This window comes from Anthonomus grandis, chromosome 6, assembly GCF_022605725.1.
Source record: "Anthonomus grandis grandis chromosome 6, icAntGran1.3, whole genome shotgun sequence".
NCBI classification, from domain to species: domain Eukaryota; kingdom Metazoa; phylum Arthropoda; class Insecta; order Coleoptera; family Curculionidae; genus Anthonomus; species Anthonomus grandis.
The window spans coordinates 7,251,422-7,265,786 of NC_065551.1; the positions used below are offsets into that span (position 1 = coordinate 7,251,422).

The 14,365-nt window shown below is 32.9% G+C and overlaps 2 protein-coding genes across 2 annotated transcripts in view; one reads left to right on the forward strand and one right to left on the reverse strand.

Moving 5' to 3' along the window:
- The window catches only part of LOC126737746 (integrin beta-nu-like), a 24,876-nt gene extending 18,346 nt beyond the window's left edge, over positions 1 to 6,530 (forward strand). The window contains exons 10-13 of the mRNA XM_050442767.1: positions 5,452 to 5,669; positions 5,724 to 5,933; positions 5,986 to 6,144; positions 6,197 to 6,530. Of these exons, the coding sequence (XP_050298724.1) occupies positions 5,452 to 5,669; positions 5,724 to 5,933; positions 5,986 to 6,144; positions 6,197 to 6,375 (766 nt within the window). The 3' untranslated portion in view covers positions 6,376 to 6,530. The remainder of the gene's footprint in view (positions 1 to 5,451; positions 5,670 to 5,723; positions 5,934 to 5,985; positions 6,145 to 6,196) is intronic.
- The window catches only part of LOC126737757 (major facilitator superfamily domain-containing protein 12-like), a 25,567-nt gene continuing 17,723 nt past the window's right edge, over positions 6,522 to 14,365 (reverse strand). Inside the window, exons 6-10 of the mRNA XM_050442787.1 lie at positions 14,127 to 14,308; positions 13,882 to 14,077; positions 13,721 to 13,829; positions 13,494 to 13,644; positions 6,522 to 6,682 (exon numbers count right to left, since the gene is read on the reverse strand). Coding sequence (XP_050298744.1) covers positions 6,532 to 6,682; positions 13,494 to 13,644; positions 13,721 to 13,829; positions 13,882 to 14,077; positions 14,127 to 14,308 — 789 coding nt within the window. The 3' untranslated portion in view covers positions 6,522 to 6,531. The remainder of the gene's footprint in view (positions 6,683 to 13,493; positions 13,645 to 13,720; positions 13,830 to 13,881; positions 14,078 to 14,126; positions 14,309 to 14,365) is intronic.

Here is a 14,365-nt window from a genome sequence, read left to right on the forward strand (position 1 = left end):
TCCTGATAAAAAGTCAATGAAAGGAAAAGCAACTTGGCAACGTAGAATACCTCTATGTTTGCAATGCACGTATCCGATGTTGCCACTTTGTGTTGTTTTTCTAGAGATATTTTTTTCATATCTGTGAAGCTAGCGCCCGATCAAATCCAGCGACCAAAAATCTAGAACGCATTATATGTCATTTGCCAGCGACCTATTTATAGTCCGCGGCCGCTGTTATTTAATCGATATGATGGCCGTATCTCCTAAAATTCCCAAGAAATTTTATAATATTTTTTGTCCAGATATTAACAATTAATAACTAAATCGATTTATGATGGTTATAAACCTTTACAAACTAAAGTTTTTTTTGTGAAAATTACTAAAAAGTTGAATGTTAAAGAAATGAAAAAGGCTCCCAAAAGATTTGATTTATTCTTTTTTCTATAATTAATATCTAAGCGCATTTGAGATGGTTGCAAACCTCTACGTATGTTTCATGCATCATGTCCTATACCTAAAGTCAACAGTTATCGAAAAAAAGACGATTCATGTAACAAATAAAAAAAGATAAAAATTAAGTTAAATGTTCAAAATGGTTATTTGGCTATTAACAAATACCTTTGACTTGAGGTATCCCCACCCAAAAAACTCCATTGGTGTTAGGTCAGACAACCTAGCAGGCCATTCGATGAGTCCTCTCCTTCCTATCCACCGATTGGGAAAGGTTTCATCCAAAAATGTACGCACAGTGGCAGAAAAAAGTTTAATTCAAATCCTTTAGAAGTTAACCTTTTAATTAAATTTTACAAAAAAAAAAACCTTAGTTTGTCGGGGTTTATACCCACTATAGACCGATTTAGTTATCCGTTGTTAAAATCTAGACAAAAAATTATTAAAACTCCTTTGGAATTCTAGGAGATACGGGCATTATATTGATTAAATAATAATGGGCGCCGACTATGAATATGTTGCTGGCAAACGACATTATGCTGCGTTCTGAATTTTGGTCGCTGGATATCGACCAGATACTACCTTCATTTTTGCACACTTTTGCAGCATTTTTGAATAAGCAATAAACTTGCTAGATTATATCTAATAATATACCTAATTACACATGTTTATTAATATTTTGATATTCAAGACTTAATAGATACTTCATAAATATGCCGGCTTTTATAATATATCCTAAAAGGATGACCATTGACACCTAACTCGCCTGTGAAAGGTACGATTTAAATTTCGTTTTTTCCAATATATGTGACACACATCAGACTTCTTTATAATTTTTCAGCAAAAAGGGAGCTTTTAGTCATAATATTAATTTAAAAAACGGGAACGGGTGCTATATTGATGATCAAGCTTAATGAAAATATGTTTTATTTTTTGTAGAAATAAAGACTTGTACTAACAAATGATCCTCTTAGGTTTAAAACAAATAATTCAGAATGAAGATGAAGATTGATTGTAGGAGACTAGCTTTTTTTGTTTAGAATTATCTTTAAGATTTTGTTTTGGTACACCTTTAAAATTACGGTTTTATTATTCTAGTTTTACTTATAAAATATTATATTTTGAATGTATAATACATTTTAAACTCTCTAGATAAAGCAATTAACTTGATTTATTTTCAATTTCAAGTTATCTGAGCTTTAAGCAAAAATGTTTTTAGATATCTAGGTTCCAAAAAATATTATTCTGCTTTCTTTTTCAAAAATCACCTTCAATAGTTCTATATCTTGACCACAGTACTTTTAGCTAGTTTTGTTGTTTACTTTTTGTAATTTGTAATTAAAAAATTGTGTGCTCTTTTTTATTGCAGTATTTTGTTTTAGGGTAAGAAATTTAATAATAGGAATGTAAGGTTTTTATTTTAGGAACCTTTTTCTTAAGTCTTAAGCACTGTTCAGAGTGGGAGCGACGAGCGTCGCGTCGCGATAGCGTTGCGACGAGCATCGCGGTTAGTAATTCAGAGTGACGGAGCGACGCGACGCGTTGAAAATTTAATAAAATTACGAATTTATTTTCATCAGTTCATAAAGTGGCTCCAACGAAAGCAGTTCGTTTGTTTTTGTTAGTGGACACGCTATTATAAGTTTAAATGGTTAAACAAAAAAGTAGGAATTCACCCCATAAATAGGTTTAGATATAGGTTTGGTGAATTTCACCATCTGTACTCTAAATTAAGAAAATATCCAGACTGATTTTGGAACTACCTGAGAATGTCCATCGAAACGTTTGATAATTTGCTGAAAAACGTTGGTTCTTATCTGGAGAAGACACAAACAAACTTCGTCAGAAGCCGCTACATATCACCTGCAGAACGACTTGTCATTGTTATAAGGTAAGTGAAAAAAACATTTAAATGTACATACTCGTATATAAAAATCTATTTAACAAAAAAAAAACATGAATTCTTATTAAGTAATAAAAGAAACAACTTAAACAAAATATACACAATATACAAAATATAAATGTATTACCTACATAGATACATATATCGGGAACTTACTTATTGATTATGTATATGGGTAATTAGAAAATTCCGGTGGAAATGCTGATGTGGTACTCTCTTGAATAATGCTATTATTAGGATATAGTGGCTGCAGTGGTGTTAAAAATTGTTGGCAGAATGGATTTGTTGTGGTTCAGGTTTCCAGGTTTCGGTGCCCGACATTTCGTCTATAATGACTTGCTGGATTTTACTTCTTATTTTCAGTTTTTGAATCGGTTGAAATTTGTTCATATATGGTATCAGACTTTTAAAAAAAATTAAATCATCACATTCTGGAGCTGCTACAGGTGGATCTTGAACCAAGGTTTGGGATAAGAGCTGCAGCTTCTTGTTTTCAACTTAAAAAAAAACGGTCTTCTTTGATGTCATACAGCCTTTTTCTGTTCGTCTTGGTCGTTCTAGAAGAAGCCGAAGATGATGATCTGGTCACAGGTTGCGACGCTGATGATTCTGATACCGGATCCGGAGATCTTGGATCAAAATTGGATTGGGTTTCTGAGTCCTCGTCAACTTCAGAATTATCTTTATCTTTATGCTGGGAAGAAGATAAGTTCCCATATTTGGTGGCCGGAGTCATAATATCTTTTAAAAACGACAACATATGAAAATATGGCCAAGAAGACGAAAAGTTCCTGGCTCCATCTCCAGAACGAGATTTTGGAATTTTTTTCAACTCACGGCGATACGTGTCCTTTATTCTTTCAACGAGCGGCTACAGTTTCCTCTAAAATAATTTTACATCTATTAGTTCTTAAGCATTACCATTCTATAGTAAATGAAATAATGGGAATTCGGACAGCAAAATAAATAGAAGTTCTTATTTGTTTTGCGATGTTGTTACTAGATCTTTCTTAGACTGAAAACGTACGAAACAAAGAGTATTAAAACATTTTATCGATATAGGACATAAAAAGAAATTGGGTGAAAAAATAGATAAAATTGTAGATACATAAAAGAAAAATGCTTTCTTTAAACAACAAGAATAAGTGAAACTAAGAGAAAAAAATAAAAAGACATATAAGCATCTTTGTCGCATATTAACTGGGCGCTAGTATAAAAATATAATTTGCATTTCACTCAGCTTTAATTTGTTATTATAGATTTCTTGTCATGGGAACAACCTATAAACATTTGGGACACGAACTCAGAGTTGGATACTCCACAGCTTCTGAGATCGTAAAGGAAACAAGTGCCATTATTTGGGGAAAATTACAAGGAGATTACATGCCATTTCCTAGTCAAGAGCAGTTGGAAACAATAATCAAAGAATACAATGCATTGTGGAATTTTCCAAACTGTTTTGGATCTATTGACGGAAAGCACTGCCAAATAAAATGTCCTCCCAAAAGTGGAACGACATATTTTAATTACTTGAAATATTATTCTCTCGGACTACAAGCGGTTGCCGATGCTAACAAAAAATTTATCACTATAGAAGTGGGTGCAAAAGGATCTGAAAGTGACGGTGGTGTTTTTCAGTCTTCGATACTTTACAATTTGTTAGAGACAAATGGACTAAATGTACCTCCAGACCGAGCATTGCCAAATTCTAATATTATTATACTAAATGTCCTGATAGGTGATGAGGCATATCCGCTAAAAACCTATCTAATGAGGCCGTATCTAAGATCAAGAAATGGAATTTTCGATAATGAAAAGCAACGTTTCAATGACCGTGTTTCATGTGCACGAAAATGGATTGAAAATGCATTTGGTATATTATATCAAAAATTTAGATTTTTTGATACAAGTATTTTACTTAAAGAACAAACCGCTATTAATGTTATTAAATGCGCATGTATAGTTGCGCATGTATTCTAGAGAATAAACAAAACAATATAAACTTAAACCTAAGAATGACAGTTCGAAATAATAGAGCAGCTAATACGGCGATAAACATTCGAAATTTATTTAAATAGTATTTTGCCGAGGAGAATTTATTAGAATTTATATATTTTATTATAAGTTTTGTAACTTAAAATTAATAAAATAATTTCTAAGTTATACTAGTGTTTTTTTACTTACTTGATAATCCCAAACTCTCTCCCACCTCTAAAAAAAAAGTATAAAGTTTGTCCCTTAAATGTCTATTTTTATATGACGCCAGTTTTGTGTTCCAAAGTGCAGGTCTTACTTGAATTTCTGCAATTAAAACTTCAGAAACGTCCTCCTCTGTTGAAGCCATATTAACCACTAATCATAGATAAACAGTTTATAGGGGTTAATAAGGGCCACTAATCGCGCCAAATCGCAATAGAAAAACAATTCCGTTTGTTTTCGTCGCAGTCGCGTCGCGTCACGTCACCGCGTCTCCGCGCTAATCGCTCTCACTCTGAATGCTTCTATTTAGTAACTTTAGGTTGTTTTACATTCGTCGCGTCGCTCGACGCAACGCTATCGCTCGTCGCTCCCACTCTGAACAGTGCTTTACTGATTTTTTGATGATATGGTGATGTTCTCTTTGTTAAACAAAATAAATAATCTAAATGTTAAAAATTAAAAATCAAACGATTTCTTTTAAAATAATGAAATAATAAAAAGGTACCAACTATAATTCTTGGAGCTGAATAATTATGAGAACTGGTAGAGATCGGTCTGTATATGTTGGTTTCCTGTGGACTTTCTATAATAACGACCTTTATAAGCTAATCGAAAAAACCTTGAATCTTTCGATTAATAAAACTTATTATTAAAAATATTTATAATAAGTTTTAATAAGCTCTTATTAGTTCAGATTGTAAAGTAAGGTATTTTAGCATAATTACTTAAAAAAGAAAGTTAGCAGGAAAATTTATATAACAAAAAGATAGGTTAGTCGGTATATTCCATAAGACTTCGATCATCGCAACCGTATTTTTAGAAATCTTGTCATGTTTATAATATACAGATTACTTAGACCAATAAGATCATTACACCAATAAAACATAATTTTCTTGTAATTAAAAATGTATTTTTAGAGGTGATTGTCTTTGCGGACAATGTAGCTGTCCAGAATGGTACAATGGCAAATTCTGTGAGTTTGAATGCCCTCATAGCCTAGATCCAAAAACAAAGACTACTGTAATTTGTAGTGGGAGAGGTACTTGCTATGAAGGAGTTTGTAATTGTCGTAAAGGCTATACTAAGGATGACTGTAGCTGTGAGGAGTCTACTGACAATTGTCATCTTGAAGAAGGTATAAGAATGTATATAATTTTGTTCGTATTCCCAATTAATAGCTCTATTTTAGATGGTTCTTATTGTAATAAAAACGGTATATGCGAGTGCAACGAATGTCACTGCGCCGATGGCGCCACAGGAACGTATTGTGAAATCATTAAAGAGCAGAATACTTTTTGCGCAAAATACGATAATTATATGAAAGAATATTTGTCTGAGAATACCACGGAGTTTTACGCAGATGGCGTCTTAGTTGCTGAAAAGGAGTCTGAAACTTGTCGTATGTGTATAGAAAATAATAGAGAACTAGTAGCTTTAAATGTTTTTTTTAGAAAGCGAAGTATGTAAACTAGTATACTATAATAGTAATACTCAGAGGTGCATCATAGACTATTGTTATCATAAGGGCAATAATAACACCATTCATCTTACTACAACTAATAAGAACTGCGTTTACACACAGCAAGCTAAAGGAATTGGTGCTGGCTTAGGTTTGCATTTAAGCTTTTGAGTGAACATTTTTAGTAAAAATTATTTTTTTAGCGGCTTTTTTTGCTGTATTTTTAGGCGGAATAATAATGATTTTAATAAAAAAATGGCAAATCTATCGAGAAGAAAAGGCGGAATATAAAAGGTTTGTGGAAACAAATAAAGAACTTAATGAAATGAATCCCTTGTATATATCGCCAGTTTCGGAGTATAAAAATCCAATGGCGAGATAGTAACTTTAGTGTTTTTTTTAATTTCATAGAAAAACATAGTATATTGGATTTAAAGTCGAATTTTCCAGTTTTTATTTCCCAATCAACCATAAAAATTAAGTATGATTTATTATAAGAATATTATACGTGAAAACAAATAAAACAACTTTTATTGGTTTAGTCTTTTATTTCAGTTTTCATTCCATTTTTCTTAATTTCTAATTCCAAAATCAGCAAGGATATAATGCCAATTAGTGAAACAATTCCACAAATATATGAGAGGACATGTTCGTAGTAGTGAGGGCACAACGATTTCGGGGTACATTGTCTAAAAATGAAAACCATAACATTATGTATAATACTCACGTAAAAGGAATACATTTTAAATTTACAGTATTTTCATTAGTTTTTCGTATAATAATATTAGGACACCATAAAAGTCAATTAAATATGAATAAAATTCAGTAATAAAATTAAAAGTTATAACAAAAAAATATATAATTCCCATATATAATCCTATAACCTCACTATAAGGATAAATATTTTCAGTAGATACATTTCAAGTTTTCTTCCCCAAGGCCTTTCCTTAATCTAAGTCTTTATATAGACGATGAGCTTTGTCAGTATTGTAAAATGAGCTTCGTTTTTCATATTTTATTAGGTCAATATTGACTCGAAAATACATGAAATGATACTTAACAAATATTTGATTTTAAGACATTTTGGATAATGTTGAAGAAGTAGTCCATTCTTGCAGTGGAGTTAATAGATCAATGGGTAACTAAAGATACTTCAGTCATCCTCCACTAAATTTATCTAAATAATATTAATCCGACGTATTTCGGACATATAACATGTCCATCACTAAATTAAGTGGTTCCGTCAATACATCTTATAGATCTAGTGCCTCAGACAAGGTTAAAAGGTTAAAGCGAAAAAATGAATAAAAATGGCATATTTAGATACCTGAAAATGGGAACAAATATGGATTTACAAGAACTTTAAAATTACATCACTACGACAATAGACTAATAATAATGCAGCTATAGATAATGCTTTTAGATAATGTTTTCAGGCTAAAGATTAGGCACCTTATGCATTAGGAAAATATGCTTTTCTAAAATTCATTCAGTTGAACGGAATTCATCATGAGTTTCCAAATCTTAGTAAAACGTTCTGCGAATATCCTAACGTGTTTTTGCCAATTGGAAAGGGATGCAGAGCAGTCTATTTAAGTATAGGTTTTAGGTATACTATTTGATGTTATTATTCTTAGTTCAGGAAATGTTTAGTATTCTCCTATTAAGTCTTAGAGAAGCAGTAGAAGGGACGCAATGCATCTAAATTCTTAAATCTAAATACCGCCTGATGAATATATTTATATCATATTTTACCTTTTCTTTAGAGACGGTGGTTGATCTTATTGGAATTTGGGTGTAGTTTTAAGGTTTTTGGCCGTTTATTATTAATAGTTAACAATATTTGCAACGCTGGGAATACCAGCTATTTCGTCATTCCAAAATAACGCATGTGGGCACACCGAACGACATCTCTGGAGACGTGTGAAAGGTTAGCGAACCTTCCGGAACAGTGGTTTGCCGAGTATACAAAGACGCGGCGCCGCTGGCGCTGGAGGGCAACAGTTGAGTTTGGGATATTGGCGCGATATTTAAATCGGACACAAACAGTAGTAAATGAATACGGTATAAATTAATATTTATAACAATCGTAAGTGATCGTGCTTAGTAGTGTAAATAAATTACTTGACTATTTTTGTGCATCGAATATTTTCATTGACACTTAACGAACGGGTAATAAGGTCACTAAAATAAGGTCCTAAAGTATTGTTTCCAGCAATTTATTTTCTATTAAATTACTAAGCTTGACTTGATGTTCGATGGTAAAATTGGTGGAGAGCTTCTTAATGTTTATGATGTCTATGCGTTTTGGTGGTTTGGGGCGGTTAACGTATTTAAGACGACGCTTATTGATTTTCATAATATTCAAATTATGATCATTATTTATTTCTGCTCCAGAGCAAGTTCTTATTGATTTTACCGACTTTTGAAATGACTTGTTTATTAATATGTTCTTTTAACTCGGTGTTTTTCACTATCGGAAGGGAATTTTCACGTAGGCAGATGACGAAAATTGATAGTTTAAATAAAATAGGTTTTCACTACAGAAAGTTCCTGTCATTAAAAGCAATTAATAAAAAAACGAATAAACAGTCAGCGCGAGTCAACTGAAAATTATAATCTGACATTGTCAATTAAGAGTGTGTTCCTGAGTCAAAAGTTTGCTACTTCGGCCATGGTATAAGAGAAAATGGTATCAAGATTGATGCAGATAAAGTATAAAAAATCGAAAATTGGCCACGATCCAGTGAAAACCACCAGTGATGAAGCTTTCTGGGCCTTTGTATATATTACAGAAGTATTGTAAGAAATTTGTCAACCTTACAAAATGTATACATAAGTTCACGGAGGACAAAATGGTATTTAATTGGACAACAGACTATGAAGAATCGTATTTGGGATATACCAGCAATGTTGGAATTCAAGCTGTCTTTTCACAAAAATATGAAGATAGCGTGCAAGTGATATTGGGCTTATTTTAGTAAAACGCTGCCAAAGCCAGAATGAGATTATTGTGTAATCATACGAGAGCTATTAGTAACAGTTAGAGCTAGTGTACATTTCTACAAATATTTGTCTGGTCAACAATTTATTATTAGGCCTGAACTAGTCTTCTCTGAAATGGCTGTTTCAGTTCAAAAACCCTAAAAAAGGACAAATATCGTTATACAATTACGGTATACTACAACGACCGCAAGAGTATCACTTTACAATAGAATATCCGAAAAGCGAACATGAAAAAAAAATGCTTATTGAAAAGACCTTGTAGTAAAACATGTCAATATTGTCTTAAAAAGAAAGGACGAAAAGGATAACTAGAGATATTTTCTGGTCACCGTAATGGCATTATTAGTTTTAAAGAGTGGAACTCAGTTAATATAATCTAGTATAAGTGTGATGATGTAGTGTTAAAGTAAGAAACATATTTATGACAAATCTTCAGACCTAAAATATCCAAAGTTTACTAAGTTCAATATAATACGTTAGTAATACAAGGTGAATTGTTGTAAGGAGTCTGCCATGGGCGTCGATGGAAAAGAACAGACATATCTGACAGTCCTGTTTGTTGGGACAGGTTTACTCTAGTTTTAATATTATAGTCTTGACTTAAGACTTCAAGTATAATTTAACGTGGTTTTATTTTTATTTTTTGGAAGGCTATGATTTGATTTATAACAACCGCTCCTTTAACAATTATGACTGGACTAGGCTATGACTTTGTGTGTCCTATTATGCATGTATGTTTGATGCACAACAGCCTCCATTTTTGTGCACTTTTCGAATTCGCAGTTCTCCGATAAATCCCGTTAGCTGCCCTATATCTTTTCTGATAACTTGTAGTTTATTATTATTTAATCTTGTTTCCCACAGTAGTGTTGGCTCTTCAGTTCTGAAGAACATCAAGTAAAATAATGGTCACAATTTTAAAAAGCATTGCTATTCATAACAGTAACTTCTTCAGTTGTTCTTCGTTGTAGTCGCTTCAAAATTCAGCTTGCGGTTCTTGAACTTCTCCTATTTCTTTATGTTGTAGGTTTCATTCTTCCGTAGCACTGTTGGTTGTTATCATTTCGTATGTAATCCTATAGCCCATTTAAAGTTTTCTCATTGTTTATTTCAGCGTCAATTTCTCGCTCAATGAAAATGGGTTTCCAGGATTAGGTTGTTCTTAAAAATAACACAATGTTCAGAAAATATGTACTATTGGTTCATTCATGGACGTTGTCCACTTCAAGCGAGCTGTACCAATTCCTGGTTGGATGAGTCTCTAGACCTTCAACAGGTAGGACTATGCTAGAAATATGCCTTCCATATGGTTCTTTACATTGAGGTAAAGATATGACCTTTTGTATAACAGGACCCTGCCTTCTCAGCACCTTGCCAACGACGGTTGGTAAACTGTCATGTCCGTCCAGTGCTGGTCCAAACATGGCCTGGCGATCACCAGGTGGCAGCTCTTCTCCGATGAAAGAAAGAAAGAAAATGTGCTATATTACGTAAGACAACAAAATCTTGTGTACAAGCATCCTAAAAACTAAAAAATTCCAAATTCACTTTAAATTTCAAACAACATAACATCTAATCAAAATTAATTATAACAAAACAGATTGAAAAAAAAAGCATCTTTTTGCTAAATTTGATTTAAAAATAAGTAAAGCTGCCAATAAAACAGAATTTAGAGGAAGTAAATTAAATTATTTAATAGGAAACAAAACTAAAACACTAAAATGATGTCAGGGCACAAATCAAAAGGTATCATTAAAAAAATCGTCAAGGCTATAATATGCCCTGGATAATAAAAGTAATTTTAATTTCTTTTTGAATTTCTTAACTTCTAAAATTTGTCTCATACATAGAGGAACATGGTTGTAAATTTTTTTGCTAAGGTATATAAGTGAGTTCTTTGTGAGGGAGGATGTAGGGATTGGTAAGGGAAAATCGTTAACCTGGCGAGTCATATGACCAGTATCAGAGGGAGGTTTAGGACATTTATGAATAAGAGTAGCTGTTTCTAAGATAAAAACAGAAAAAAGAGTTAGGATTTTTTGAGATATAAAGAGAGGTTTACAAGAATCTCTTAACCCAGCGGAACATAGGTATCTAACTGCCTTTTTTTGAATCACAAAAATTATGTTTAATAATCTCTTGTTGCTTAAACCTCAAAAAGGCAAGCCGTAACGAAGATGGGACTCAATAAGAGAAAAGTACACTGAACGTGCAACTACCCCTCCCAGCTCATGCCCCGCCATTCTTACTGCAAAGCATCCAGAGGATAATTTTGATGCAAGATTTAGGATATGATCTTCGAAGCGAAGGCGACCATCAATGGTAATACCAAGGAACTTACAGCTTTCTTTGTTTTGCAAGGGGGAGTTTTCACTAAACATAAGGCCCTGAATGTCACACTTTAATCCCATAATAAAGGTTTTGCCCACATTAAATACAAGCCTGTTAGCAGCACACCACTCCGATAAAATCTTAAGATCCTTAAAAACCTGGGCTCTAACATTATCAGAATCTCTATGATTCCATAAAATGGTGGTATCATCAGCAAACTGAACCACTTTGCCCTGCAGTTTTAATGAACCCAAATCATTTACATAGAGCAAAAATAATAGTGGTCCTAACACTGAACCCTGAGGTACTCCAGTTTTAAGGGATCTGGAATCGGATAAACATCCAGATACTGTAACTCTTTGGGTACGATTAGACAGATAGGATTCCAGCCATAATTATTGAGCTTAGACAGCAGTATTCCATGATCTACATAATCAAATGCCTTGGATAAATCGCAAAACACTGCCGCCGCGGACTCCCTAGAATTTAAGGACACATAGACACTCTCCAAAAAGCCGAAAACAGCGTCATGAGTCCCTTTTCCCGTTTGAAATCCAAACTGATTTGTAGATAAAATGCAATTATGTTGCAAAAAAGATAAAATTCTGATTTTTGCAAGTTTTTCAACTATCTTGGAGAGGGTAGATAATATAGAAATTGGACGGAAATTACAAGGCTCACTCAAATCTCCATCCTTATAAAGAGGGATAACCACTGCCTCTTTCAAACATGCTGGAAAGATGCCATTATGAAAGGAATTGATTATGGTTGAAGCTAAGGCATTCAATGCTGAGTCAGGCAAAAGGAGTAGTAATTTTGATGATATCCCATCAGCTCCAGCTGATTTATGGTTTTTTAAGCTTTTAACTGCATCTCTAACGTCAGTAAGGCTAACAGGATAAAAGAAAAAAGAATTTTGAACTGACACTTGTTGAATATAATGCAAAGGATCAATATTAGTATTCACATCCTTGAGCAATAAATGAGGAATTTTACAGTAATAATCATTTAAACTATTTGGTCTTACTTCTGGTTCTGAAACTTTCTTGTGAGAATGCCTGAAGTCATTTATAATTGACCAACATTCTCTCTGCCTATTTGAGGACAGATTCAAGCGGTCACTATAATATTTAACTTTTGCTGCTTTTATCGTCTTTCTGTACAGACTACGATATTTCTGATGATAAAGAATAATGTTTGCATTAGTTGTATACTTGCACAACTTAGCCAAAAAGCGGAAGTTCTGAGGCCTGCTGTGTTTTCTATTTTTCATTTTAAGCTTCTTTTTAGGAAAACACTGATTGATCTTGTCACATAGCACATGAAATAACAAAGTAAACGGGTCAGGAGCCATAGCTTTCTATATTCTCTATTTTCATTAGTGTATCACCGTTTATCCCTGGCAGTCTAGATTGCTATTTTAGTCGCATCTTACGACAGGCAGAGCAAATTAGAGTTAACAACATTCATTTGCTATTGCTTCTGTAGCCGTACTTCTAGGTCGCGGTACTTTGAATTTTTTTCTGCGTGCTTTTGAACTAAATTGTTAGTATTGGGAATAGCCACTTCGATAAGAGTTTGTTGTTATCTTATGCTGCTTATCCACTAAAACTAAGTCAGATATGTTACTACTCACAGTTTGATCAGTTAAAATAGTACGATCCCAATAAAGCGTAAAGTTTGCATTTTATAGAATTGATGCAGCTGTGATGGAGTCCTTTCCATGTTATCGGATGCTGTTCGTTACCTTTATTTACACATAATACACTTAAACTAAAATTACATATGTTTCTTAAACTAGTTGACATTATCTGCGTTTCCAATGAACTTTCTGACAATTCGAGATGTGGATAATAGCGTCGACTTCTGCATTAGCTTATAGATGCATTCCTTAAGGGGTTTTCATCATCATTTTTCAGATGCTTAATTTCCTTATTATTATTATTGTTTTATTTTATTTATTGAATTATAGTCAATTTTTTATAAAAAAGATATTTATTGGTTTCTAATCGATTTTATAGATACTTGGATTGTGTTCCGTGAAAAATATTGGTACAATTTAATGTACCGTATAAATCCTAATAGAAAATAGATTATCGTTAAAGGCAACTATATTGGGGTTATTCTTGTTTCTTGTATATTCCTGTTTAATATTTTACTCACAAATTTTGAACTAGTAAGACAACTCCTCCAGATATAAGCTTGTCAGTAAACGTGACAATGCTATAAACCAATCCTCCACCATATCCATTAGCTTTGACAAAATTAGCTGTCAAACACAGGCTAGCAACCATCGTTGAAGATCCGCTTATACCTGAAACAAGGATTTAATAATATGTTGGAAACATTTATTATTACTAATTTCTTAAAAATTAGTGAACTCATTTTACCTAGAAGTGTGGCAATTGCATAAAGTTCAGAATCCGAGTTCGGTGATATACCTACTCCAAGCCATATTGAAGATATTATACCAACAGTTCCACCAATCAAATAGGTAAGCTCAAAAGTTCTTATTATTAGTTTTGGGTTATGAGTGTCAATATATACTTACCTTATCGGGTAAGCATTGGCCTTTAAATTTAAGAAACAATGACATTAAAAACGAAGCAATATAAGACACCAATGGAATTGTTGCAATCCTTTGACGCATCTTTTCTTTTTCTACCACTTCTGTTGCCCCTCGTTCATCTAGATATAGTGGTATGTAAATAAGGTTAAGAATAGTAAATAATCTTGAAGCCATGTACCTAAAAATGTTTGTATTATTGAATAAACTGATTGTAAATGTGTACTTACATTAAAGCAACCAAATAAATTATAGAATGTCTTAAGAAATGGCGGTTACTTTTAGTATTCAAGTTATTTACGTCATCGGATTCTCTTATTACTTCATATTCCGTTTCGTAGGTACCCAAAAGTCCGCAATAGAAGAATAAGGATGTTAGTAATCCCATGGAGACTATTAATAATGCTATTTCCTGAAGTATACGGACTAAATAGTAATTAAATTTTCAATAGAATAAGAAATTAAATTG